Source organism: Ostrea edulis, chromosome 7, assembly GCF_947568905.1.
Source record: "Ostrea edulis chromosome 7, xbOstEdul1.1, whole genome shotgun sequence".
NCBI classification, from domain to species: domain Eukaryota; kingdom Metazoa; phylum Mollusca; class Bivalvia; order Ostreida; family Ostreidae; genus Ostrea; species Ostrea edulis.
In genome coordinates this window covers 13,413,567-13,441,468 of record NC_079170.1, presented here as the reverse complement: position 1 = coordinate 13,441,468, position 27,902 = coordinate 13,413,567, and the positions used below count along the sequence as shown (strand labels likewise).

At 34.4% G+C, this 27,902-nt stretch overlaps 1 protein-coding gene across 10 annotated transcripts; it reads left to right on the top strand.

Moving 5' to 3' along the window:
• The first annotated feature begins 235 nt into the window (after positions 1-235).
• LOC125653813 (alpha-latroinsectotoxin-Lt1a-like) lies at positions 236-27,112 on the top strand. Of its 10 annotated transcripts, none has more exons than XM_056143393.1 (12): positions 236-383; positions 7,228-7,265; positions 7,493-7,575; positions 10,194-10,325; positions 12,147-12,333; positions 13,997-14,107; positions 14,310-14,379; positions 14,911-15,006; positions 19,946-20,142; positions 21,638-21,709; positions 23,911-23,982; positions 25,036-26,553. In XM_056143393.1, exons 3-12 carry the CDS (start codon positions 7,495-7,497, stop codon positions 26,292-26,294), a joined length of 2,277 nt encoding a protein of 758 aa, XP_055999368.1. In that variant the 5' UTR covers positions 236-383; positions 7,228-7,265; positions 7,493-7,494; the 3' UTR covers positions 26,295-26,553. The 10 variants fall into 10 exon arrangements, with proteins under 10 accessions (XP_055999368.1, XP_055999373.1, XP_055999370.1 ...); XM_056143392.1 differs by lacking the exon at positions 236-383 and adding an exon at positions 673-1,231; XM_056143398.1 differs by lacking the exon at positions 10,194-10,325 and having other exon boundaries at positions 238-383.
• Positions 27,113-27,902: the final 790 nt, after the last annotated feature.

Below are 27,902 nucleotides of genomic sequence, written 5' to 3'. Positions count from 1 at the left end.
CAATATTTTGGACGACTAAAACACAATTAGATATGCAGAAATTGCCTGTACAGCCAAAGCATGCACATTACATCGGCGGTGAGTGTAAGGAACGATAATTCTGGGTAGAGATTGAATCAATGCAGTGATGAAATTCCCGGAATAATATAAATACCATACTGTTATATATATCATATCTCTCTTTTTCTCTCGCTCACTTTTTTTTAAATAATATAACCAATATTAAAGGTGTGTGCGTGTGTTGCAACCTCCGTACCCCTCTAGACCGGGATGATACAGGATACGACTGTCTGAATGAGTTTGTGTTTCAGGTATTGATTCTGCTGATGTGTCACACGTTGCAGACAGATCGATATAATCAAATATTGGACGGAGAGCAGGCAGTAAGTACTTTATATTTTCTTTTCGAAACAAAATGATATAACTGACTCGGTGTAGAAGTCCTATGAATCTACGTTTTACTAACGTGTTTATGCAATATCTATTTCCCCTTCTGATAATGTAGTATGTGTTTGACACCTACTGAGACAATTCACATCTACATCACTTAAATATGCTCTGTATGAAAATACCTTGGACACGATCGATTAGATAAGTTTGCCGTTTATACTGCACGTACTGTGTGGTATAATATGCACATGCTTGTTGGTGATGTAGGCATTCTGTTATAATGATAGGTACTATCGATCTGAGAGGGTAGTTGTTTACGTTCGTGAGTATAGATTTGGACTGGGTCTGCAATCCTGTAAAATACAGTGCTATCAACATTGCCTCGAAAAGACCGATGTTGTATTTACAGTCAGTTCATTGAACACATCATCATAAAGCTTGGTGGATAGCTCAAGGTCGAGAAATGATTTTTCTCGGAATGTGATGCAATTTTAAGTTTTCTGAATTTACCGTAAGGATTCTGCCTCGATGATGAATTTGTTTGGCACGCGCCGTTCCTTATCTTCTCTCAGAATCAAGAGAACAAACATTGACGGGAATCGGCACGAGGATGTGAGTGCAAAGTTATCAAAAGCAGGATGCATGTATTACAATACAATCATGTGCTTCTAACAGCACTGAAAGATTGATGAAAATCGAGAATTAGTATTTTATGCGTTGTGGTCAATTGTAAAGAAGCTCTTAGCAGTCACAATACTAGGAACGAGAGCCAGGGCGGGGCACCAATGTGGATTTAAAGTTTTACATGGGAATACTCTCTACAGCGAAGTTATTCACACTGGTAATCATTTTAATCTTCATGCGTTGATATTTATATCCCCAATATTTTGTCTTAGTTATCATACAATGTATTAACTTGTAATGATATAACCATTTCCTCGTGAATGCGCTGCAGTTGTGAACAATGTGCGCGCGGATTTCGATAACACAGTAAATCTATTTCAACGGCAGGAAATTCCGACAGAATTGAAAGTAGAATGTGAGAAATAGACTTACGCTTTATAAAATCATTCTTCAAACGTCCTATAAACCTTAGGTAAGCCTTAGGTGAAGTAGATCTTTATATCACCTGAGTCACTCCGATGACCCATTGCAATTGGTCAGCATCCGTCGCCTCGCGTAGAACGTAGTGCATTCCTAATTATTTCTAATTAATTACAGTTGTCCATACTATTTTGGCTTGTAGACAATGAGATGAATTTGAGTATGTCTCTAGATATTGAGATATCAAGATCAAGTTTGAGTCTCATGTCAATTGATCTATTTTTGGGAGTTGATTTTATCAACTCCTCTATGCAGTCACTCGGCTCAAAGTGAATTGAACCTTAGCACTTCTTTACAAACAGATGAAATGTTCAGCGTTAGCAGCAACTAGTTCGTTAACCTTTTATGTATTATGCAATTAAATGCATAATTTCTGTAAAATTGACTTTTTTACTGTCGGTCCATTGAGGAAAGGACCAAAATATCACCGGAAATACAATCTAGTGTCGAAAATACGGTCCACGTTTTCTCGTGGGCCTAGAACAAAGTCGATGTCTTTGAAATGCGTTTTCTGCGTATTTTATTCAAAAAATACATATGCATGTACACATATGTCCACAATCGGGAAATCAAACGATCTGCAATTGGATAGTAGCGTCAACTGATTTGTGTTAGCGTCAAATTGAAGCGAACCAAAAATATCGTGAATCGCCACATTCAATGTTAGAATGGCTGTATTCATTGCCCACTTCAATGATAAAACAAATAGAAATTAGAAAATCGGTAGTGAATAAAATGTCACTTTAGTTTTCCTTTGCTAAATAGGTAGGTTGAATGATTTTATTGTCTTTTAGATTAATAATGGTGAAATAATTTTCCATAATATCTGAGTAGTTAATATTCAATTAGACCTTTACATTAGTCATTGTGTAAAAATAATTACACTTACATTCTATATGCACTTCTTTGCCGATTCACATACTCTTCATTATGTATACACAAAGTTGAACCCATGATTTTTTTAAAGTTAAGATTGCTCAATAAAAAAGAGGAAATTAAAAAAATGAATTGCTTGATATTCTGTTCATTATAAGCTAAAGCTTATATGCATCATTTACTGAAAGTTTAGTTTTACTATAAAGTTATTTTGAACTTATCACATCTTCGAATACAAATCTAATTCTTACTGCGAATTAAACAGATGAAAATATATTGTCACAGTCAACAATTTATCCCGAAACGAGGTCTTTCATGTTAATACCATCAACAATTAACTTTACGAAAAAAAGATAAGAGAATACCGTTAATCATCAGCATGGGCGAAAACCAAGTTAAGGCCTTGAACCTGGCCAAAGAGACCATATTTTCATTATACATATAAAAAACCAAGCCGGTTGTGGAAAGACTTACCTATGCACAAGTATGATTAAACCCCCAGAGCGTTTCACGGTTTGGTGGGTAATTTTTTCATGGAAATCCAAAAGAACAATGAAAGCAAAATTGACAATGATCTACTTAGCATTCGTTTTTAAATGGTGTGACTCTATATAAAGAAAATATTTCATCAAGCCCATTCCATGTGTTCAGATCCAAATTCGATCATAAAAATGAAATCGTATTGTTTCTTTGGGTAATTGATAAGAATAATAAAAACTGTATGTTATAAGATTAAACGAGTATCAGTATCTATATAGGAGCTGTGAGATTGATCACCATTCGTTAGTTTCACCTTTCATAGGTATATAGACACAAATAATTGCGCGTTGATTATTAAAGAGACACAACCTACGTTTATGCATAAGTTTTTGAATTTTGAGTGTACTTCTGTGTTTTGTTATTTTGGAATAATTCTTAATCCCAGAAGCATCTGGTGCAAATCTACATAAAATCAATTCCCATCAGTACTTTTAGTAACTTGATTTAAAAAATGCCCTTTAACCTTGAAAATGTCTAAGCCATACCTTTTCAGTTGTGTACATATATAATTAGTTGTTTTTTGTTATGTCTCTCTATATTGCATCTTCACTAGCTAAGAGTTTATGATCCGCTTTGTTTCTCTACAAGAGAATTATGTAACGTGCAAGGGAGGTCACTGCCTGTGAACCCCCGCGGGCTCGTACCCGTGATAGAAGCGGATAGCCCGGAGGTGCTGCAAATATATACAACGCGCAGACTTAATCAGTTGTACTGCGCCTATATATGATCTATTGACTGGTAGCGAACAAGTGCACTGGCAGGGAATCCCACACACCAGCGCACTTCCACAAGGACAAGCAGGGGTGCCCGCACACCTGTCCTTGCGCAGTGATAGGCAGGGATGACCGCACACCTATCACTCTCTAAATACCGGTTCTAAGTAGAGACACTGGCAGGGATGTTCGCACACCAGAGCTCTACACCTGATCTCCCGCAGCAACAAGCAGGGATGTCCGCACACTTGTAGCTAACACTTACTACTTAAACGTGCAATATAAGTAGGGAAGTCCGCACACTTATAAGTACCTTGCAGGGATTGTCGAATTTTATCTCTAGAACCGTCCTGTTTACCCATTCTGTAGAAGAATCCTATATATCCGCAATACCATAATGATCTGTAGTGTATAATTACTTACAAATTAAAACAAAATACTAATCATACCCAAACTGGCTAATTGTTATAGATTCTACTATAGAAACACACAATGATTATAATTGTATGTACTTTAATTCAAAACTAACCATCATGAAATATTTATTTGAGTATGTCTAATAGGCAATTAAACTTGACTAGGGCGATAACTCTCACAATAAGAATAACATAAGAAATACAGCTTTCCGCTTCAATTATTTGTCGAAATGCGCATCTGGTGCATCAAAATTGGTACCGTATAAGTTTTACATTATGACCCCTGGGTCGAGGCCTCTGCTGGTGGACTGTTAGTCCCAGAGGGTCTCTACAGCCCAGTAGCTAAGTACTTCGTTACTAGCTTGAAAATACGGATGTATATTTAATAGCCGTTATAAAATTTAGAAATTCATTTCAAAATTAAGGATTATCTCCCTCACGCATAGCTCTTATCCTTAGACGAATTTGACTCAACTTTTTGGCACACTGTTTTCCCTATGATAGCTCTAAAACTTCATTGTTATTTTGGATTTCAAACATTTCGGTTGAGCATCACTGAAGAGACATTATTTGTCGAAATGCACATCTGGTGCTTCAAAATTGGTACCGTATAAGTTTTACATCCTACAAGAGGAGAGAAGCGGATCGTAAACACTTAGCTAGCGAATATATATATGTTGATGAGTTATAGAATAAGTTCAAGTTTCATGTCGATCAAACTATGTCTTTAAGTTATTGCCCTTGGATTCGAAAATAAAAGATCTTGAGCTGAATTATAGTAATAATAAATTACAGTATTGAAAGCCGTAACGTACCCCTATATTAGTATTTTATCTATGGCTGTCCATAAAAAAATAATTTGTAGGTACGTCACAGCATTCCATACACTGCGTGCATTTTGTAAATTCAATAGATCAAATCCAATAATTACTACATGAGTGGTAGGAGGACATTGGAGTTCGCTAAAGAGCGAAGGAAACTTTTGGAATGGGTTTTCTGGGATTGAAACGTCGGATAATGTAGAACTAATATGTATATTGTGCTACATAAAGTAAAACTAATTTGATATTGCATGTACTGCTTTTGTTTTCCTGAGTAAGTTGTGACGAGAATTGAATAACATTTGGTTACAAGGTCATTGAAAGCGCAAGATAGACCTTGGGACACTGATTTTGACTACGGATGACTCCATTCACCTGATCAGAATATAGGGCTCACGGCGGGTGGGACCGGTCAACAGGGGATGCGTATTCCTCCTAGGCACCTGATCCCATATCTGATGTGTCCAGGGGTCCGTGTTTGCCCAATTATCTATATTGTATTGCTTATTGGCTTTATGAGATTGTTCTTCACCTTAATCACTAATCATTATTTCGATACAGAGAGGAACACATTGATTTGATTTATTCATTAAAATTTTAATAGAATAGTGCCTTTTAAAAGATACAAAAACCACGCGGGCACGTTAAGGCAGGTTATGAAAATCTGTACTGGGATAAAATCTGTGGAATAACATGACGTCATAATTGAAATAAGTATATCATAAGTATATATCAAATCTCGATTTTATCTTTATATAAGTTTTATTTATGCATGAAATAAACCATACAGCTACTAAGATCCAAAGAAATATGGAATGTTGTGCTGCTGTCGTGTAATTTGTGTCTGAAAGTAAAATGATGACGTCATAACTATACATCGAGTGACGTTGACACATGTGAACAATTTTTTAAGTGTGCCGTGTAAATATCAACAAAATGTGGGGTATTTGAAATATATGACATGGGATATATGGGATATATATGTGAAACGCTGAGAATTTATTGATATTAAGAAGGTATGTTGATTTCATTCATTGACAACTTTGTTTAACGGGGAAAACATTCCATTTAGAATGTCGATCCGATTTTCCTCTGTCACACACTGAAATAAAACTGCAAAAGTAGCACACTACTCCGCATACTTTTAGAGACTTTTTATACACCGTGTGAAAGGTCATAAACTAATGGACACGGTAATTACTGATAGAATCGTCTATTAAGAAAACTTTTAAAGAAAACTGAATAGCATCAGTGCAAAATATAAAACATGAGCTAGATCATACATGGTTTCCTGCTTAAACATTTTAATAATTATTTCTTACTGAAAGTGGTAGGCTTCTATCAGTAATTCTGATAAACTATGGGTGTTTTCCCGTCATTATCGCCAGTTAGACCAATATTTAAATCCTGGGGTAATGTGCTACTTTTCCATTTTCTATTAAGGTACATCCATTATCTATTTATTACAGTCATGCAATGACGTCATATGAAAGCGCATGTTTGTCATGTTGTTATGATACAAAATGTCCTAATGTAAACAACCGAAATAGTTTTTAAAAGTTAGTAGCTCTCTCTCTCTCTCTGTAAGACAGATTTTAAAAATTATGCAGTTTACGTGCATAAATTGAGCATGACCTGCCTTAACATACCCGCGCAAGTTGACATTTTCATGAATTAAATCTTGGTGGAGTTTTTTTGCAACGCTATTCATTTGACACATTTTGTAGCAAATTGAAAAAAAATAGTATTTGCTCACTCTAGTATTGTACATGTATACATGTAAAGCCTATTGAAGAACAAATTACTGACAGAGATATTTTTTTAAGTCCAATGACAATAGACCTGGTAAAAAAAAGGAGATTAGTAAACAAGAAAGTGAAATTTGAATTCGTAACAATTAGTGCATGATCAAACATGAATTCAAACACACTGCATTCATAGTTCGATAACGAAACTGGAAATAAAGTTTGTGAATATCAATTTCTTATTTTCATTTTCTGCTCTTTTATTCAAAATGTGTCTATCTATTTTATAACCTGAACACCCATTGGGGTCAAACTATCAGAAACATTCAACAGGAACACATAGATGCACTTTATTGTAACAATGATGAATAATTTAAGATTGGTGGTTTTCTTGGCTAAGTTGATAGAGCACCTCACTATATAGACTCACGGGGCCCGGGACGAATCTCGGTCTGATCTATTATCAATTCGCACTGCGTTATATATGTAATTATGAGAAGCGCAGTGTAACATCAAAATTATGACCTTAGTACATACGCATTGTTTTATTATTTGAAAAAATAAGTAATGGATTTTATCATATTAACACTTATCTAACACGGTTGCCTGTCTTCCTTTTTAGTCTGAATGATCCACACGCGTCAACATCCGTGAAAGTCGGTAAATAGCTAATATATAGCAAATGTTAATTGTTGTTACGTCTGACTTTGAAAATAAAGATTAAGTATTATTGATTGGAGGGTTCTAGCTTGATGGACCCGATCAGTAAACTGAAATTAACCACGCAGTGAATTAAAAAATTCAAGCTATATGTATTTCTAAATATTTCTCGTTTTTTCGATATTTTCAATTCATATCAATGATTTTTCTTTTCTTTTCTTTCGTAGAGATGACACCGCGGATTTACCAGGAAGGCGGTGTGATTCTCGTTATCTGCCTCGTACTCGTTTTGTTATCTGCTGAAACACATGTAAGTGATACAAATAAAAACGGTAAGAAATTCCTTTAACTTCTTAATTTTCAGTCGTGTTTTTATATAAATCCCATACGGTTTTTTTTTTTCAGTTTTGGTCATTTGTGATGCATTATATGACCTATTCTTACAGGTACATCATACTTCTTGTGTTCTCTCTTCTGAAACAACACTGCACCTAATTTACTGTTATTTCTAACTAGATTTGATTAAGAAACATCCTGAGGATAGTGGAAAATTATGAGTTCATTGTTCCCACACCCTTAGAGCTATGTAGTGAAAGAAAAGGTCGCTTTTCGATACTCGGTTTCAAAATTAGAGACTTTGTGGTCTTGAGATCTGGTCGCACCCAATGTAGAACTGTTGTTCATAAGGCCATAATTTAGCAGTAGAGTAATACATGACATAAGTTATCTATCACTGCTGCTGTGTCATGGCCCGCAAGCAAGGTCATTTGGCCACGGTGAAGGTTGCTAGTAAAACTAGGTCACAGTCTTGCAATGAGACATTAGAAGGTCATATGTTTTGTATGCATACAGATTGACTGAAAATGGTTTGTTGCGACTGATTACGGTTGATATAGCAGGGAGAAGGTATGCTATAAAGCTAATTTAGCAAACATTTAATGAAAGAGTTGCTTCAAAGGAGTTACAACCCCTTCGTCAATCTGAACTAGGTTTTGTTGTAGCGAAGCTGTTTTCGTATTGTTATCTAGCACCACACTGCGACCAGATCGAAATGATGGCATTTTCTTGTTTGTATCATGTTTTATTATTATTATTTTGCTTTCGTTTTTGGTTGACTTAAATTTATGCCCCAGGTGCAGCGTCTGTAGATTACCTGAGTATTAGAGGGAAGTTGTTTATTTTCAGAATCAAGGATCAGCTTCGAACTCTAGAAATAATCAAACATCTCGGATTCAACAACAGGATAACCTGCCATAACATTTCGCGATCAGTCATTGTCCGTCTTGTGTTATATGTACGATCTGAGAATTTTGTGGTGTTTATAACATATGTACTCATCTGATTTACGTATTATTTGTTTGTTTTCCTTTTTGCATTCCGATTTTTATCTCACCAATATTCTGTGTCACAAAACTGTAATTCTTCGTTATGTATCCAGACATATGGACAAGTGTATCTTGTGACAGTTTAACGTTATTGATGAGAACGTGAACATAACGAACAGTATATCGATGAATTATAACGTACTTTTACATTTCCAATTGTAAAAAGTTTTGAGAAAACGTTGGATAGATTTCTTTTTATGAAAAGGTAAAGTTGATGAAAAGTTATAAATCCTATTATAAATATGTAATTGAGAGAAGGGCATACACGGACCGTTAGAAACACCAGAAGGGATCAGGTGTCTTTGGAGGAGTAAGCATGCCCTGTTCACTGCCGTGAACTCTCTATCTTGGTAAGGTAAACTTAATCATAATATGTAGTCAACATTAGTATATAAAGAACGACCTTACAATAGGTATGAAACACGGCAGTCAACATTATAACAAATTACAGGTTAAGATCATTACAACGACCATAGAATCTGTAAAACATTAACTTCAAACGAGCCTGGAACATCAACTTATCTGTCAGTAACCTGCATGTGTGATGTGTAATGTTCCATTCGTGAATTTTTACCTGCGTGACCTATCCAGGGTTCCCAAGTGTTAGTTCTAGATATTTACCGTGTCAACGCTTACCGTGAAACGGGAGAGACCTGTTATTTTCTTTTTTTAAGACCATAACGGGTACTTATTCAAAAAACACTCACTATCTGAAACGTCTTAGTTTGACGAGGACCATGATCGATGATCGAACTCAGTCTCTCTTGTTGCGAAGCGAGAGGCCTAACAGAAATTCAAGCATATAAAGCTATTAGAAAGTCAGACGTTTGACAAACACCCAACTCACAGATGTTTAGAATATGAGCTTACAAACGTATCACAGTAGGTGTTGGCACGATAAAGAAATCTCACTGCTGCGGCCTTGAAGGTTCTGTTGTTGTATATCGCAAACAAACTCACGGTTTTTTTTTTCAAACTTTATACATGTAAATTGACATAACATGATGTCAGGAATACAAATTCATTGGAACACCGTTGCTACGAAAATGTGAAGATAATGATCAGTGATCGATCTCAAAATTCCAATAAAGAACATAGAATTAATAGTAAGACAAACACGGACCCTTGGACACACCATAGGTGGGATCAAGTACATTCGAAAAGTAAGGCAGTGTCCCATTCAGTCGCCATTTACGACAAGCAAGGGAAACTGAGGACCTATTAAAATCCGGATCCCCACGGGAAATAGCATACAAAATACACAAGAAGTAATCCCGGTTTATAGAATCAAGTGCTCATTGGACTCTCGCGAGGCTTTTCACATGGGAGAACTCAATCTTATATAGAAAGCAATGGGAGAAAACTATAGTGTTAAAATTAAGTACGGAAATTGAAATATAATCGTATGCAGAGGCAGGCACAGAAGATGGTGCATGGAACCTGATATCCGCCCCTTGAAATTGCAAATGGTAAAAGAAAAGACAAACCACATATATTTGTGTATTTTATCCACATGCAGTTAATACTATACTCTTAAACCTAGGTTGGACCCCCTTGGCAAACATTGCATAGGGTGGACCCCACTGGAAAGATATTACTACAGATCCGTGGCTTGATTATTGTTTTATCTCCCTCACGAGATTTTTTCACTCACATGGAGATGTCACCATTGCCGGTAAATCGCTGCAAATCTAGGTTTATGCTCTACGGCTTACGGCCTTTGAGCAGCGAGGTATCTTTATCGAGCCACATCTGCTTTGACATGGGGCCTCGATTTTTGCGGTGTCATGAAAAAAATTGTCACATGTGTTTACTAACAATGTATATCATAATTACCAGTTTTGTGGGTATGCATACTTAGTGTATGTGCACGATTTGATAATGAACCCTAAGTGATAAGCTTATAGTATGGAATGCTAATCATCCTGAAATTTATCTCCTCTAACGACGCATCACGCAGTTTTGTATGTGTTTTAAACGTAACTCACATGAATAACTGATATTGAACACGAAACTTCTTCACATTCATTCATTCATAAGAGCCTGGGTCAAGGATATTGCACTATAACCTATATATAAAGAATTGAGGAAATTCGAACCACGACTCGATATTTCTCTCCGATCTATGGAGTCTCTTTTTACATTTTCTTTATGTTTCAGGAAGCTTAACAACATGTGTCATTACCACAGAACTCTAATTTATCCACGATTTAAAAAAAAAATGTATTACCGCACTGATTCATAATAAAAAGAAACACGGCTTGCAAATCAGTCTACCCCTTTCTGTACCCCATGAGAGATATTTGTCGATTAAATGTTATTTACACTGCTTACCAGCTGGTTTCAGAGCTCCCTTCACTACTGGTAATTCTTCTTTAATGATTAAAATCCTCTGAAAACAGCTGTGTTTTTTAAAACGTGGATAAATTACGATCTATATTTTTTTATTCGTAGTTCGAATTTCCTCCATTGTTTACATATACATGTGGGTTATAATGCAATATCCTTGACCCAGACGCCTATACATTCATTATTTCTTCACCAATAATACGTTTTATTTCTGATTGTGCCTTTATAATTGATGAACAGATAACGATAAGAGATTATCCTGCAACATACACGAAAACAAGAACTTTATTTCTATCCCACTAAGGCTCAGCAATATTCAGCCGATCGTTTTCCTATATAGCTAGGAATTAGGTCACTTTGACATCATGGCAGTTTCTGAAAAGGTTTAAACTGTGTTTTACTGACGAAAAATGTGATATGGTAGGGGTATTTTAAATCTATTTTGAAAAATATTCAAGTATTTATTTTGGTGTTAGCGGATTATGTCAGTTGATTTGAATGCAGTTCGAGAAAAACTTGTCTGTGCTCGCCATGTTTATATAGGAGACGCTTTCGGAATGCAGACAATTGGTTTCTGTTCTTCAAACATTTATGAATTTGTTTTACAACATATATTAATTGATATTTATGTTTATGAACTTGAATTATTAGTCATCGACTTTATTGTTGCATTAGCAAAACTCGGAAGTAAATGCAATATGTGTATCAATTTTCTCATAATCAGTTAATACGTATAAAGTTATATCGTAGAATAATGACTGCGGCATTCCTTTGATTTTTGCAATAACCATGGTAGAATGAGCGTTCAACTTTTTGAAATTCATTTTCTTCCTCCATCTGTTTTTGGATTTTCTTATCTGCTTCTAAATCATCATTCGTATATCATGATGAACATGCAAAATTATCATTGAAGCAATTTTGGCTATTTTGTTTTAAATGTTTTACATGACACTTACGAGGAACCATCTGAACTAGTAGGTACAGTGTATATGGAAACCGCCAGCTTGTCTAGGTTCAGTCAATGGTAGCATAAAATTGTTCTGTAAATACTTGTGACTCACAATTCCTAGGGCAGGTAATCGCCCATTACGGATAAACGCATCACATTATATCTAAGAAAATAAATATATTTTGATTTTTTATGCAGAATTACGGATATACATTCAATGTGACTTCAGTTACCAAATGTCCATTGAACAGAGAAGAATGGGATGCTGCCTCGGACAGACTGAATTGTACCGAAACGCAAGGCTATCACTGTGTTCCAGATAAATACATGACGTCACTTGTAGAGTTCTGCTACACACGGGGAAAGAAATTTCCATTTCATAAAGGTATTCATTTTTGTTTGATTCTTTTTTTATTTTGTTGTTTTACGTCTCATTTGAGACATTCACTCATATACAGTTGTGGGTGAAGTGCCACTATGTTTTATGTATGCATGGCTCTTACGGTCGTAGCGGTGTGGGAGTCCTTTATCTTGCCAACGTTTATTGTTATCCTTCAGAATGATACAGTCAATTTCATTGGTCGAGGGTTGGTCACGTGAAGGGAGATAATTTGTGATGTCTCCCTCACACGCAGGGTGACAACTGTGTTGTCTTCATTTAGAAGATTACTTCTAATGGCACGAGCGAGAAAGCTCTATTAAAAAATAATTGAAAATATGCGGGATCGTTAATCATAAACTTCAGTGTCAACATTAACGGTCACAAATAACAATCGAGAAGAAAAATATTTCCATTCTAATGCAAGTTTGCATTTCACTTGATGTTTGAGTTTTTGTCTTGAAATAAGTTACGAAATGTTTACGTTTGACGTTATGTTTTTGCGTCATTCTACTGTGACGTCATAATATTGAAAGCTTTCTCTTGTTTAACTTTCTCAAACCTCAATGTTTTGCTTGGATATATAATTATATCTAATAAATGTATGACATTGAGTGTAAAACAAAATAATGTATGTAGTTGAAGGTAACATTGATTTCACCCCTCGAAAACTATCGAAAAGTTATCAGAATTTTCTGCAGAGAAAGCTATTACGATATTGTTGACGTTTTAAAACAAGATACATGGTACAAGTCAATAAATGTGTGATAGTTTTTTAACGTTCAGATTCTTCAGGATAATAAAACTATTATGGACTGTTTAGCAGAAAGACATCACAAATTATCAGGTCTGAGTAGGGTTAGCACCCTCGAGTGCGTAGGCGCCCTCGGGTTATAACCCTACTAGGACCTGATAATTTGTGATGTCTCCCTGCTAAACAGTCCGTAATTGTATAATGTCACTCCTATGCACCTGATCCCACCTCTGGTGTGTCCAGGGGTCCGTATTTGCCCAACTACACGGCGGGTGTGACCGGTTGACAGGGGATGCTTACTCCCTCTAGCCACCTGATCTCAACTCTGGTGTATCCAGGGGCCCGTGTTTGCCCAACTATCTATTTTGTATTGCTTATAGGAGTTGAGATTGATCACTGTTCGTTATCTTCACCTTTCATCCAAAAAAACGTGACTGTCACTTCTAATGCCTAGCGCTTGGTGATGGAACAGTCAACACTTCTTGGGTTTCACGCGTCTGCCGGGATGTCCTACTTCAACCTCCTGAGTTTGAGGTGTCTGCGGGGATCTCCATCTTCCGGTTACAAAGCAAGCACTAACACCACTGTTATATTTACATATACCTGAGATTTCAAACAAGTTCATAACGTGTGCAAACGAAGCTTTGATCTAAGTATGATGTGTAATATACGGAGAATAAAGAATACAGTGAGCTGAAGGTTCCTAGGAATGGGCGAGGGGATTATTTCAGCTACGATGCTTTAAACATTCTTCATGTAGTATAACGTGCAATCTTTATGCATTTCACTAGTACATGTACTGTAACTTAAACGCAACACATAAATGGTACTGAATTGTTTACTCTGTTCAAACATTTTTTTTTATATCCAGTTACCCACCACGAATCTCTAGTTTATTTTATTTTTTTTGGACAGGAAATTGTCTTGAGCTTGCGGCGGATGGAATACTTAATCATTTTCCTTGTGCTAAAACCTTTCCTTGTGGATGTCCTGATAGTTTTTACTTCAGTAACGAGATATACAAATGTAAGTTTCCTTCAAAAGTATCGTCTCATCTCAACTTGTACTTGTGCAAAATGTTTTACAAACTTCGTTGTTGTTAAATTCCTGTGTTGTTGTTCATCTCTAAAGTTGTTTCTTTTTCTCAATTTACAAATAATAAGATACATGTACATGTAATTCTGTCTGTAAATGTCATGAAGGTATTGTATATTTCCATTCTTTGTAGATCCAAAGTGCCTTCAAATCAATACCCAGCTAGAATGTTTCGAGTCCGATATTCAATGCATAATCAGAAAGTATGGTGATATTCGCATGTTATATATTTGATATTTAGTTTTGTCATGTGTGATATTATATGAATACTGCATTACTGCATGGAAGTTGCATGTATGGTAAAACTGTGAAATTCTCAATCCGAGAAAATCATTTAATTAACAGTGTCATGAACTTTTCAGTGCTTTTATGAATTCCTTACCTGGCCTTGTATCTTTTTAGATCAGACACTTTAAGAAAGTAGGATGTTGTTTTCAAGCTTAGATATATATATATATATATATATATATATATATATATATATATATATATATATATATAATATCGATATTACGTTCTATCACACAGGAGGGTGTGACTTTTATCATCCAGAGTGTGATAGCATTTTTAATTTTTTTTCCAACCAATCAGCGTCAGCTAATTTATATGAATGCATGATATATATAATTGCTATTTGTTGTACTCCAACACCAATATTAAAGAGAATAGCATTAGTAAATATATCTACGTCAATGTATTTTGTCTTCATTGCTTTCAAATTTAAATATCCCCAGAGCTCTTGACCATACCACAAATCTTGCCAATGAAGCGATAGTTGTCAATTTCTCCACGAATTGTCAGGATACCAAGATTCAACTTATTGTTACAAGGTAAGAAGTAAAATATTGTATTATTATCATGGGACAGATCCATAACATTTTCAAAGGGAGTACCATCTTCTATGGTATGATGGCTCACGGCGGGTGTGACGGGTCAACAGGGGATGCTTACTCCTTCTAGGCACCTGAGTTATGAGATTGATCACTGTTCGTTATCTTCACCTTTCATGGTACTTTTTCCTACCCCAAAAAGGGTTGTATGATGCGATATGGGTCGTTGTGCTGTCTATTCTATATTTTCTGATTTCGATGAATTACTGCTGATGCGCGCATGAAATGAATCATTGCTCTTATCGATTGAATTAATACGCGCATAATTATATATTATTACTACAGTAACGTGATCCTAAGATTTGGATTACATAGAGTTAGCAGGCGCGGATTATCGGATCACACGCGACGCGTCGCTACCTTAATAAATATTGGTGCATTAGTATTGTGTGAATCATTTCTCTGGACACGTTCTAGCAAGTTGCCTGTGGTGCCTTGATCTCCAGGTGGAAGTGCCACAGACCGTCAAAATCTGTTATTTTCATTCGAAAATAAGCGACAAATTTTATATAAAAATTGATCAGCATCACTGTCTAGTATTTCAAAGTCACCAGGATACAAATCATTTCTGTAAATGGTTTTTAAATCGCCGGCATTTGATGAACGTTCTTTTGTTTAAGATTGACATGTAGATTCCATGTCATTTTACATGCAGACGACTTTTGATATATTTTTGATGTAACTTTTATAGTTGCATTATTATTTATTATCAAATTTCAGATCATTAACTATTCATTGATTATTCGTAACTCCAATGAAATGAAATCGGATACAAAATATCGATTGAAGTCAGCATTTCGCAAATTCTATGGTCGTTATAACGATCTAGTTTGTCAATACAACCTATCATTACAAATAGCGTTAAACACAATTGATATTTTCTGTAAACATTCAGGATTAAAACTAAATAAAGATAAAACAGAATGTTTATTATTAGGAAAGCTTAAAGGAACAAAAAAGAAATTCTTAATCTGAAAGTAAATGAAAATTCAATTAAAGCATTAAAGCAATTGAAGCATTAGGTATCCACATTGGTCATAGTAAAGAAGAGTGGTTTGAAAAAAACTGGATAAGGTATCGAAGAGATATAGAAAAATTATTAGATTCGTGGAGAACCAGAAAACTTACAATATTTGGAAAATGCTGCATAATAAACTCTTTGGCAATATCAAAATTAGTATATGCAGCAACTTTATTACCAACTCCTGGTGATGAATTTATCAAAGAATTTATCTAAGAAATAAATAAAATAATATTTAATTTCATTTGGAATAAGAAAGACAGGATTAAAAGAAACACCCTGATAGGAGATAAACTATAAGGAGGAATACACATAGTTGACTTAAAATCCAAATTCAAAGCGCTTAAAGCATCATGGATCCCAAAAATAATATCGTGTAACCATAAATTAAAAGACTTTTTCCAGAGTTTCTGTCAAAGGAATCAATATGATATTTACTATCTATGAAAGACAAACGACTCATTTTTGAGTGAAAGTGGAAAGTTGCATAAATACATACCCTATTTTTATAGAGAAATTATTACAGATTTCAATGAAGCTAAGGGCAAATCAACAACATTACAATTTTCCCAAAATATTTGGAAAAATAAAAGATTTACTTATAAAAATGAGACACTTTGTTTTACAAATTGGATGAAAAGTGGTGTGTTAAAAGTAGATGATCTGTTTAATGAAATTGGATTCAAGGATATTACTGATTTTTCAAATCTTACAAACAAACGTAACTGGTTTTGTGAATATAAAATACTAAGAAATGTTTTTAATAAAATAAGTCATAAGACAAAATACCATATAGAAAAAGAAAACGTGTTTTTATTTAAAAATGGAAAAGTTGAATCTATAATTGGCAAATCTTGTTAATTCTTTTACGACATTTTTGTTGATGATAAGTTTCAAAGATCATATATGGAAAGACTGTGGGAAAACACTTTTATGTTGGAAAAGTCAAACTGGACTAATATTTATAGAAATAATGTATGTAAAGTTGTTACTAAAATGTTGCTGAATTTAACTACAAACTTTTGCACAATCTTTTATGCAACAATTATCTACTTAGCAAATGGAAAAAAGATGTTCATAGAAACTGTACATTTTGTGCTGATGTCATTGAAAACAATGCACGTTTAATTTTTGAATGTCAAAATGTAAGACAGATATGGAATACTGTTGAAATGGTGCTTGAAATTGACATTCGATGGAAACATATTGTTCTCGGCTTTTTTCATGAAGATAATCCTAAAGTGCATACATTTAACTTTGTGATTTCATATATTGCTTTCAGAATTTACAAAAGTAAAATGATGTTAAGACTTGAAAACAAAACTGAAAGTGTGAATAATCTGTTGATACAGGTTAACTTAGACTGTTATAGAACACACTTGACATTAAGAAAATCAAAGTACGATTTCTTAGATCACAAATTATTTGAGAGACTTTCTTTGTTACTTTAATGCTTTATATTATAGCACATGTATTGCAATAATCTGTATGTACTATGTATTTGATATTCAGTTTCCAACAATAGCACTCCACCAGTACTTGAGGGTGACCTGTTCCTCAGTACTTGTTAGGGGAGTGGTGAACTGTTTGTGATTGTGTCTCCCCTGCATCAATATGGATCAATCATTGCTTTATATATATTAAGTGTAAATTAGATTTTGCATACTGATATACCTTTGACACCTAAATATACTTTGCTTTTTTTTAATTGAAAAATATTGCTATCTAGCATGTAAATCTTTAAGTGTAAAAGAAAAACAATCTTATTAACTATACTGTTCGATATCATGTAGATATATTTCTTAAATATGCATACATGTATAGTTAATACATATATGTACAGTATATATATACATATACATATATCCAATCCATGGAGCCCCTGGCACCCTAGGTGAGGATTATTCGGGGGTCTCTGCGGATACATTACCCCCAAATATCAAATGTATGTTAGCTAGAAATAAAAGATATTGAAAGGAAAAAAAAAAACAAAAAACAAAAAGAATACCACAATGTGTTGATCCGGAAAACCGGATCACACTCTGTGAAATCAAGAGTTTCAAAAATAAATCCCTGATGGGCATATTATAAAATGAATTATTGCTCTCATAAATTGAATTGATACGCGCACTAATTCAATTATTGTGCGCATCAATTCACCTGATGAAAACAATAATTGATTTCATGACTTTATTTGATTTTGAAGATATCACCAATTCAAATATTATGTATAACATATTTTGTATTGCTTGGCCTTATTGAAAAGAAAAACATGAAACCATTTTTTATTTGTTCTCTTTTGAAATAGGGCAAGCAATCTTTCTTTCTTTTTTCTCTTTTTTAAAGTGTATGTACACAATATGGTTTACATGTAGTTTTCAAAAGGGGAGCATTGTACTATGAATCTGTACCCACCGACAAAGTCATAATTTACATAGTGATGAAATACTTTTAACACTAAGGGATTAGCATTTGTGTTCTGTATTAACATTCTATCATAGCATTTATGGTGTGTGTAATTTATCAATGATTAGAAATTTTATCTTTAAGCTTTGTGATTGTGATACTGTCGTTGACAGCAAATTGAAACCTCCATGTCCTTTCAGTGGCTGCTGTGTTAAAAACGGATATAAATATTCAGGGGTGAATTCCTGGTGGATCCCATAGTGTAGAAACCTGATATAAAAGCCGATTTTATATAGCCGGGGGTGTTTTTCCGTAGAACGGCGAGGCAATTGGACTAAAATTACCTGTTTGAGCTAGATTTTTTCATTAATATTGAACAAGAATATAGAAACCTACTTGATTATAACTTGAAAATCTACCATTACATGATTATATAAAACTCTATAAGAAGATATCTACAAATTCAAGGAATAGTTATTCTCCGCAATAATCACTGTACATGGAAAGTGTATGAAAATTAAATAACTAAAATATTCTTACAAATATATTTTACGTAACTTTATAAGTGTGTGTTTCAAAACGTTATGGCATATCCGAACTTGCTAATTCCTTAAGAAATAAAAGACCTATATGTTTAAGGCAAGCAAGCGAAAACATAAAAACGTAACCTACAAAGTAGGCAAAAATGCGATAGCGTACAAAGTCGTATTTGGGTACGTTAAATTATGCTTTTGCATAGGCTTAGTTTACGAATGCAAAAGGAGCAATGTCTTAATGATGGATTAAAAACAGCAACAAAACAAAAGAAATATTTGTGTAGATTATGAAACAATCATTTATTTTACACATATTTACGTTATGGCTATAATAATGTCGTTTTTACATGAAAGTCCGTCAAAAAGTACGAACTCGGTTGTTTTTATTTTTTTTACAGCATGGCCAAGCGGGTTCATAAGTGACATCCATACTTCATATTTCTTGATTTAAAATATCCTGGATGTATTTTTATATCGATAATATGAATAGCTGACATCAAAATCCGATGATCTTTTTAACATATAGATCTCAATACTTTCATTTATTGATATCCAATTAATTAGATAATCATCGATATCGAGAATTCGAATTTTTGATATCATTATAAATTCGAATTGTTGTTATCAGCAAATAATTGTTTATATAAAGAATAGAAAAAAATTATTGATATCAAGTGATAGACAAACAATTAGCAACGACATCCTCAAAATTCAACCTTTGGTATGAAAACAGTCACCCACCACCCTTCAGATCCGCCACTGGTTCGATAAGATCCGAGACTATATCTGGCTATATCTGTTGGTTACCTTCACCTTTCATGTTCAACATGATGTAAATATTCGACTTCCTGTTTAGAGTTTCCAATACATTCTATATGATCTATGAATATTGCTTTAAAATATGCTTACATTTCAGACCTTCAAATGACACATCTATAAACACCTATAAACCCATAAAATATGAGAGAGAAAGCAGCGAATGTGCCAGTTGTGAAATCCATGTGGTGTTTATCGTAATTCTAGCACTACTCTTCATCGGATCTGTGGCTCTGTCTGGGTGGTTATACTTCAGACAACGCCAAATGAAAAAGAACACAGCACAACAACAAATAGGTGAAATTTTATAATCCGTATATATTTTTCTCAATAATTCTGATATATTTTTCACTCTTTGAGGGAAACATATATGGTTTGGGCAGATGAAAAATAAGAAGTTTTGGTTGTTTAGAAAGCTCCATCGGATCCAACTTAAATTTCATCAAACAGTTGTAAACTTTTCCGTTAGTGTATCCCTCATTTGTTTGTGTGAAAGTCATTTTTCTTGGGTCTTCAACGACACGGAAGCTCCTTTAAGATCTAGTCAACGATTTCCCCGTAAATATGACATTGATTTGTACAAGAGAAACTTAAATAAATCTCTTATCAAAAGGTCTTGGGGAACGCGATACGGAATTCTAACCATATTCTCTGCCTTCTATCATTCCACGTGTGTCGTTGTTTAATACACAATGACATTTCACACCGAAAACGTGTATGAAAATTTCAAAATTAAGATTACTTCAAAACACTATATCGGGTGAAAAATGTGATTGTTCGAAATGCGCGTGTTTTAAAATATCCTATTCAAAAAGATATTCTTCGATTGTTTTCAAGATAGAATTTGACATCGGGGACCGAAAATCTATGAAAATGGTTGATTAGGGCGAGTTCAAATCTTTCGATTTTAAAACAACTATCGATCAAATTACGTTTGAATGGTATTTCGATGAGGTAACAAGGTGAAGATAACGAACAGTGATCAATCTCATAACTCCTACAAGCAATACAAAATAGATAGTTGGGCAAACACGGACCCCTGGACACACCAGAGGTGGGATCAGGTGCCTAGGAGGAGTAAGCATCCCTTGTTGACCGGTCACACCCGCCGTGAGCCCCATATCCTGATCAGGTAAACGGAGTTATCCGCAGTCAAAATCAGTATGCCAAGAACGGCTTAACAATCGGTATGAAACACGTCAGACAGCATTTGACCCAATGCGAGGTTGTATTGACGAACTAGATCGTTATAACGACCATAGAATTTGCGAAATGCTGACTTCAATCGAGACTGTTGAAATCCCTGTACCATCAACTTGTTTGTCAGTAGCTTACCTCGATATAAAAACTGACTATACCCAGAACAAGCTCTTGCATATCGAATCAGTTGAGATATATAAACACCATATGCAGGTGATAATGGAATATTGCTACATAAATGTGGGAAGTTGACGATGGAGAAGCTGAAATCATCCCGTTTGTCATACAGTTGAGTTGTTAGTTTGCCGTTAATGTCTACTTTCCATAAAATATCTAAGTATGAAGCAGAAGTGGACGACTCTGTGGTGTCCTTTATTTCGAGCTCACAGGGATATATCAAATCGACATATGAATGAAAGCTATCATTGTTAATAGACAAAACGTCATCGATATATCTAAAAGTCGAATTGAAGGTCACAGCGAGAGATTTTTCCTTCTCAAGTTGAAATAAAACGGACATTTAAAATTGTTTGGAGATTGGAAAAGGATAGTAGCATAAGTGGCACATGATGGTGTTTGTTTTCCTTTACAGACATGACAAAGCAACCATTACTTCCTTCATCAACGTCGTCACATGCGAACAGTGAATCAACGCACCCACATGGTAATACTATACAGTAAACACGTAATGCCTGCCGTAAAAATCAAGAAAAGATTTCTCTGCTAAGTTACAGAAATATTCATTATGTTACAGAGGTATCCATTAAGTTACAGATATATCTATTGAGTTACAAATATATCCATTAAGTTACAGAGATATCTATATTAAGTTACAGAGATATCTATACCAAGTTACAGATATATCTATATTAAGTTACAGAGATATACGAATCTTTTCTAGAAAATTCAATCGGAAAAACATTACCCCAAAATTGAAAACCTTTACATACATTACGTTAAAGAGATATATATTAAGTTACAACGATATCAATATTAAGTTACAGATATATCTATACTAAGTGACAGAGAGATCTATATTAAGTTACAGATAGATGCATTAAGTTACAGAGATATCTATATTAAGTTACAGAGATCTATATTAAGTTACAGGGGTATATATTTAGTTACAGATATATCTATTAAGTTACAAACATATATATTAAGTTTTTGAGACATTTATTAAGCTACCGAGATATTTGTTAATTTACAGATATAGATATTAAGTTACAGATATCTATATTTTAAAGTTACAGAGACATATATATTGTGTTACAGAAATATCTATGATAAGTTGCAGAGATATATGATAAGTTGCAAAGCTATTTATCAAAGTACAGATACATGTTGTACCTATTAAGGATTTCTGTTTTAAGGAGATATATATTTGGCTATGAGGAATATATGTTACATGGATATATAGCTTTAATCATAGATAAAAGTTTTCCAAGTTTACTAAAACTTCTTTAGAACTTTTTAGATTCCACATTTGATTCACGCCACTTCTGACATTTGAAGTCGCACAGTACGTTTGAGGTTTCTCCTTCACAACTATTAATATTTTCGTGAGGAGCAAAGATAGGGGATTGGTGGAACATTTACTCGATCCAACAATGTATCTTTGTTTGTAAGGGGTTTTATGTAGTTTAGGAATCCAGTATAGGTACGGTAACTCATATTTATCCGACCCATTGACTGGGATGTTAAATGTGTCTAAAACTGAAGCATGGTTTTGAAGAATTTCATCTTTTGAAAGGGCAGTTTTAGTAAAAGTAAGATTACCGAGAGTGGAATTAATGCCAAAATCGTTTTAAAATACAGCTGTAATAATGAGCCTTACAAACAAAGATAATGTTGTTACTAGCTTTGTCAGCTAGAACCAAAACATATTCCTCGTGTAACCTATTTCATTCTTTTATCACTTCTGATTTTAACATGTAAGGTGAAGATAACGAACAGCGTCTAATGTGGGAGTTTAAACTACAGAGGTGTATGATAAGTTACAGAGATATAGGTTACCTTACAGAAATATATATTAATTAAGATACAGATACCTATTCATTTCTGTTTTAAAGAGACATATCGTTGACTCGGCTTGATCTATCTTTTTCATATGGTATATATCTTTATTCATAGATAAAAGTTTTTTGTCAATGTCAGATAAAATCGATTTCCTAGATCCTCCTTTTTTCCACGCCGCAGAGGAGAAATAGTAATTTAACCATCTTCCTTTCAGGGCATATAACTCCCGAAAACATTTGTTATAGAATTTCGTAAGACTATTTGTAACTGTTTTGATATTACTAAAACCCATATTTACCTCAAAATTTTCCTCTGAAACCACTGTTATTTCCGCATTATTCACAAATCTTTATTAGAAAATTCAATGGAAAAACATTACCCAAAAACTGAACACCTTCTAAAGCGTCTTTTATATTGGTGCATACCATCAAGATGAAGATAACGAACATTTATCAATCTCATAACTCATATAAGCAATACAAAATAGAGAATTTGGGCAACACGGACCAGAGGTAGGATCAGGTACCCAGGAGGAGTAAGCATCTTATATCGACCGGTCACACCCGCCGTAAGCATGTATTAATGACCAGTGTACATTGTTGTTTAATCAAATAATAGAAAATTGCACATAAACACAACAAAATCCTTCTTTTGCTGCGTTCAAAACCTTGGATATCCAGTGACCTTAAAGAAACTTTTTAAAATGCTATATTCTATTAAAATCGTTGTTTCGGGCTAGTTCAAATCTTTCGTTTTCAAAAAACATTAATTGTTTGGAGGATTCAAGGGGATATGTAGTATAATGTAGCACAAGTGACACCTGGTGGTATTTGTTTTCCTTTGCAGAGTTGACCAGTTACGTGGTAGTTCCTTCATCAAGTTCGTCACATGAAAACAGCGTATCAACGTGCAGACATGGTAATACTATACAGTAAACACAACCCCTACAGTAAAAACTCCAGAAAAGATATATCTATCAATTCACAGAGATATATATTAAGTTATAGAGATATCTATTAAGTTACAGAGATATATATTAAGTTACAGAGATATCTATTAAGTTACAGAGATGTCTTTTAAGTTGCAGAGATATATATTAATTTGCAGATATATTCATTAATTTACAGATATATCTATTAAGTCAGATATATAATAATTTATTTCTTTTTAAAAGAGATATATAGTTGGCTTGGGGTGATCTATCTTTTACATGTCGATAAAAATATTTTTTCATTGATTCAAGTTAAATTCTTTTTATCAAAGTCAAATGAAATCAACTCCTAAATCATTTTTCCTTGCCCCGAGGAGATAAAGTTGTTCATAATATTGATATCCACCTTTAAGGGCATAGGGTACCCCAAACAAAGTTACAGAATTTTGTAAGACTCTTCGTAAATGTGTTAATATTGCTAAAAACTCATTATTAAAACAAAGGTTTACAATGAAACCAGCTTTCTTTCTGCATTATTTGCAAATCATTACTAGAATATTTAATGGAAAAGTATTACCCAAATTCTTCAAAAACATTTTTATTGATGCATTCCAATTGAAATAAAAGAGAATCCACGTAAACGCAGTATTTTTAAAATGCTATATTTACATGGAATTTCAATTATTTCAACAAACAACACTGTAAATGGATCATTAATGCATGAAATGTACCAATGATTTGAAGACAATTTTGAAGAATTTCGATTTTAGGGTACTGTTTTACCAATGAATTTTCTAGTGAAGATTTTTGCATAATGCAAAAAGGTGGTTTCATGGGGGAAATTGTGTGGTAAATATTGGTTTTTAGCAATATCAAAACATTTACAAATTTTTTATAGATATCTTTGTAATGTAATATATATTTCTGTAACTTAATATTATCCGTAACTTGATAGACATCTCTGTAAAAACTCAATCTATAGCTCTGTAATTTAATAGATATTACTTCTAGTTTACTCTATTTTCTGTAATTTCATGTAGATGAAGCTTTCTCCGATCTAGCAAGAGCATGTCGAAATGGAGATAAGGCTAAATACCATTCCCTGACGGCGCCGGAAACCTTCAACAAAAGCTTACTGATAAAGAAAGACAACCGAGGCCGTACCGTCCTCCATCACGCTGTTTATGGAGGAAGTTATGATATCGTGTACGATCTGTTAAAATTCAAAGAAGTAGATGTCTGTGAAAGAGAAAATATCGGCAGAACAGCTCTACACCTAGCTGCTCAAGGTGACAACGTGGAGATTTTTAACACAGTTTTGCAAAAGGCGGGAAACAGTTTGTTGCAGTCTAAGGATAAAAATGAGCTAACTCCACTCTGTTACGCTGCACTGGCTGGGAAAAAAACTGTCATAGACAGTATAGTTGAAAAAGGATTTGATATCGAAAAATTAACAAAATATGGTGAATCTATCGCACATCTGGCATGTATTGGGGGTAGTTTAGAAATTTTGAAAATGGTCTCCGAAAAAGAAAGTAAACGTGGGTCATTGAACACAGAACATGAGGAGGAGGAGGAGGACATAATCAAAAGAAAAAACAAAATGGATTGGAATCCTATTCAGTATGCAGCCAAGTCAGGAAATACAAATATCCTAAAGTTTCTGACTGAAAATAATGTTCGTCTGATCAATTCCACTGAGGACTTGAAATCTGCGTTCCATTCTGCGTGCGAAAATGGACATCTTGAAGCCTGCACATACATTGCTCGATATAGACCTGAATGTATCCACACAACGGATAAGAGAGGAAGACATGCGGGCCATTTCATAGCTAAATGTGGAAACGTCAAAATTTTAAAATTTTTGATTGATGAATGTAAACTACAAGCTGATAATCCGTCCTCTCAGAAAATTAATATTCTTCACATTGCATGTCGCCATGGAAGGTTTGACATGTGTGTATATATAGCAGAAAATTATCCGCATTTAGTTACACAAGAGAGCAAAAAAGGATGGAATGCAGCCTTATTTCTTAGTGAAAAGGGAGGGGCTGATGAAGAAAGGCTAAAAATACTTCAGTTCTTAGTGAGCAAATGCAAATTATTTGTGCACCATGTCTCTAGAGCCGGAAAAACTATTCTATACAACGCATGTGCCAATAGGTCTCAGAGATTCTGTCGATATCTTCTTGTAAACTACCCTGACCTTCTAACAATCGAACGATGCATGGACCCCAGAAATATCACCAGTGATCCAGAAATACTCGGTCTCATTGAGACGCATTCCAAGGAAGAGTAACGTTATGCTTTATTTCAGCGATACAGGAAAATACATTGTAAGCCCAGATTTACGCTAAAACAGTCTATAAGTTTTATCAATGGGCTACAATGTGGATGTACTTCTAATCCTGGTGGAATCGTTCGTATTCAATCTTTTATAATGCTATTGTCATTAATTTTCAAAGAAAAACTACGATAATCCATGTATCTTTCATGAATGCTTTCAATGAACAGTCATTTTCATAAGTTTTTCGCTAGGAATAAAATATATTAAAGATTGAATGATTTATCATTTGCAAATACTAGCACATCAAGAGACTCATGTGTCCTCACTCTAGCCTCAGAATTACACTAAGGCGCTGTACAAGGGTAAGACGAGGAACGCAACAATAAAACACAATTAAATGACCGTATGACAATTTATCTAATATCTGTAAAATTATCAAAATAATAAAAAACTATAATTAAGGTTCATTATGGAATTCCAAATACGACATCCAACTGCCAACTGTTCACTGCTTACTGCCAACTGCCTATTTGCAACTGCTTATCTACATGTAGTCAGTATGAACGGCCTTGTAGAGAACTATTTCAAGAAAGGCTACACTGTGTTAGAAATCACGGCCATTCTTGGTGACAAGCATCAGGTGATCTTTTTTCTTTCCTTTATATATGTACATGCAATCGTATTAAGCCACACAGGTTACACTCAATGGCGTAGACAACGTTATATGTACATGTAATCGTATTTGTATCTAACGGAAAAGTAAGAAATCAGTCATTCCTTCTCTCTCTCTCTCTCTCTCTCTCTCTCTCTCTCTCTCTCTCTCTCTCTCTCTCTCAAAACATATAAATGCTTTTATTATAGCTATCGACATGTTCAAAGAGTGATGAGAAGACTTGGACTTAAGCGTCGCGCAAATGAGTCGCCTATAGAGGAAATATTCAATGCTTATCAAGCGGAAATGTCCTCTGGATCTGGACATACCACTGGGATACGTCCAATGCAGTGTAAGCTTCAAATAAAATACAAGCTTACTGTCATAAGCTGAAAAGGTGAAAAAGGTGAAAAATTCATTTTCTGAATTAGATAATGATGCAAATGTAGTAAAATTATCTTTCCTTAACCCCCACCCCCCACCCCCCCCCCCCCCCCCCCCCCATCAGTTATATGCATTGTATATACATATACAAGCGTGTTCCAGTAGTAATTAAGTTATTATTACGGATATAGCAAATTACTACTTCGTTTATCAGTTTTTTGGATAATTTTTTGTAGACGTACTGTCAATGACCTTATGAAAGCTATGAACCCTTACGAGCTGGAGTCTCGAAAGACTGGGAGATTGTCTAGAACAGTTTACTCACTGCGAGGACCGAATCATATGTGGCACTGTGATTGATATGACAAACTGAAACCGTTTGGAATTTGTATACATGCAGCAATCGATGGATGGTCAAGAAACATTGTTTGGTTGCGAGTGGGTCGTAAAAATAACGAATAACCAAATGTGGTATGTAGTATGTGGTATGTAGGTATTACACCGCGGCAATAAGAAAAACAGGGTTTGTGCCACTTATTTTGAGAGTGGATGCAGGAACAGAAAATTGTTTAATGGCTGGTGTT

Bases quoted from the DNA above. Each gene is read 5' to 3' on its own strand.
- LOC125653813 (XM_056143393.1), top strand. From the start codon at position 7,495: ATGACACCGCGGATTTACCAGGAAGGCGGTGTGATTCTCGTTATCTGC. The intron at 10,326-12,146 runs GTAAATCGCTGC...TTTTTTATGCAG, and splicing joins TGGAGATGTCACCATTGCCG to AATTACGGATATACATTCAA. The intron at 12,334-13,996 runs GTATTCATTTTT...TTTTTTGGACAG, and splicing joins GAAATTTCCATTTCATAAAG to GAAATTGTCTTGAGCTTGCG.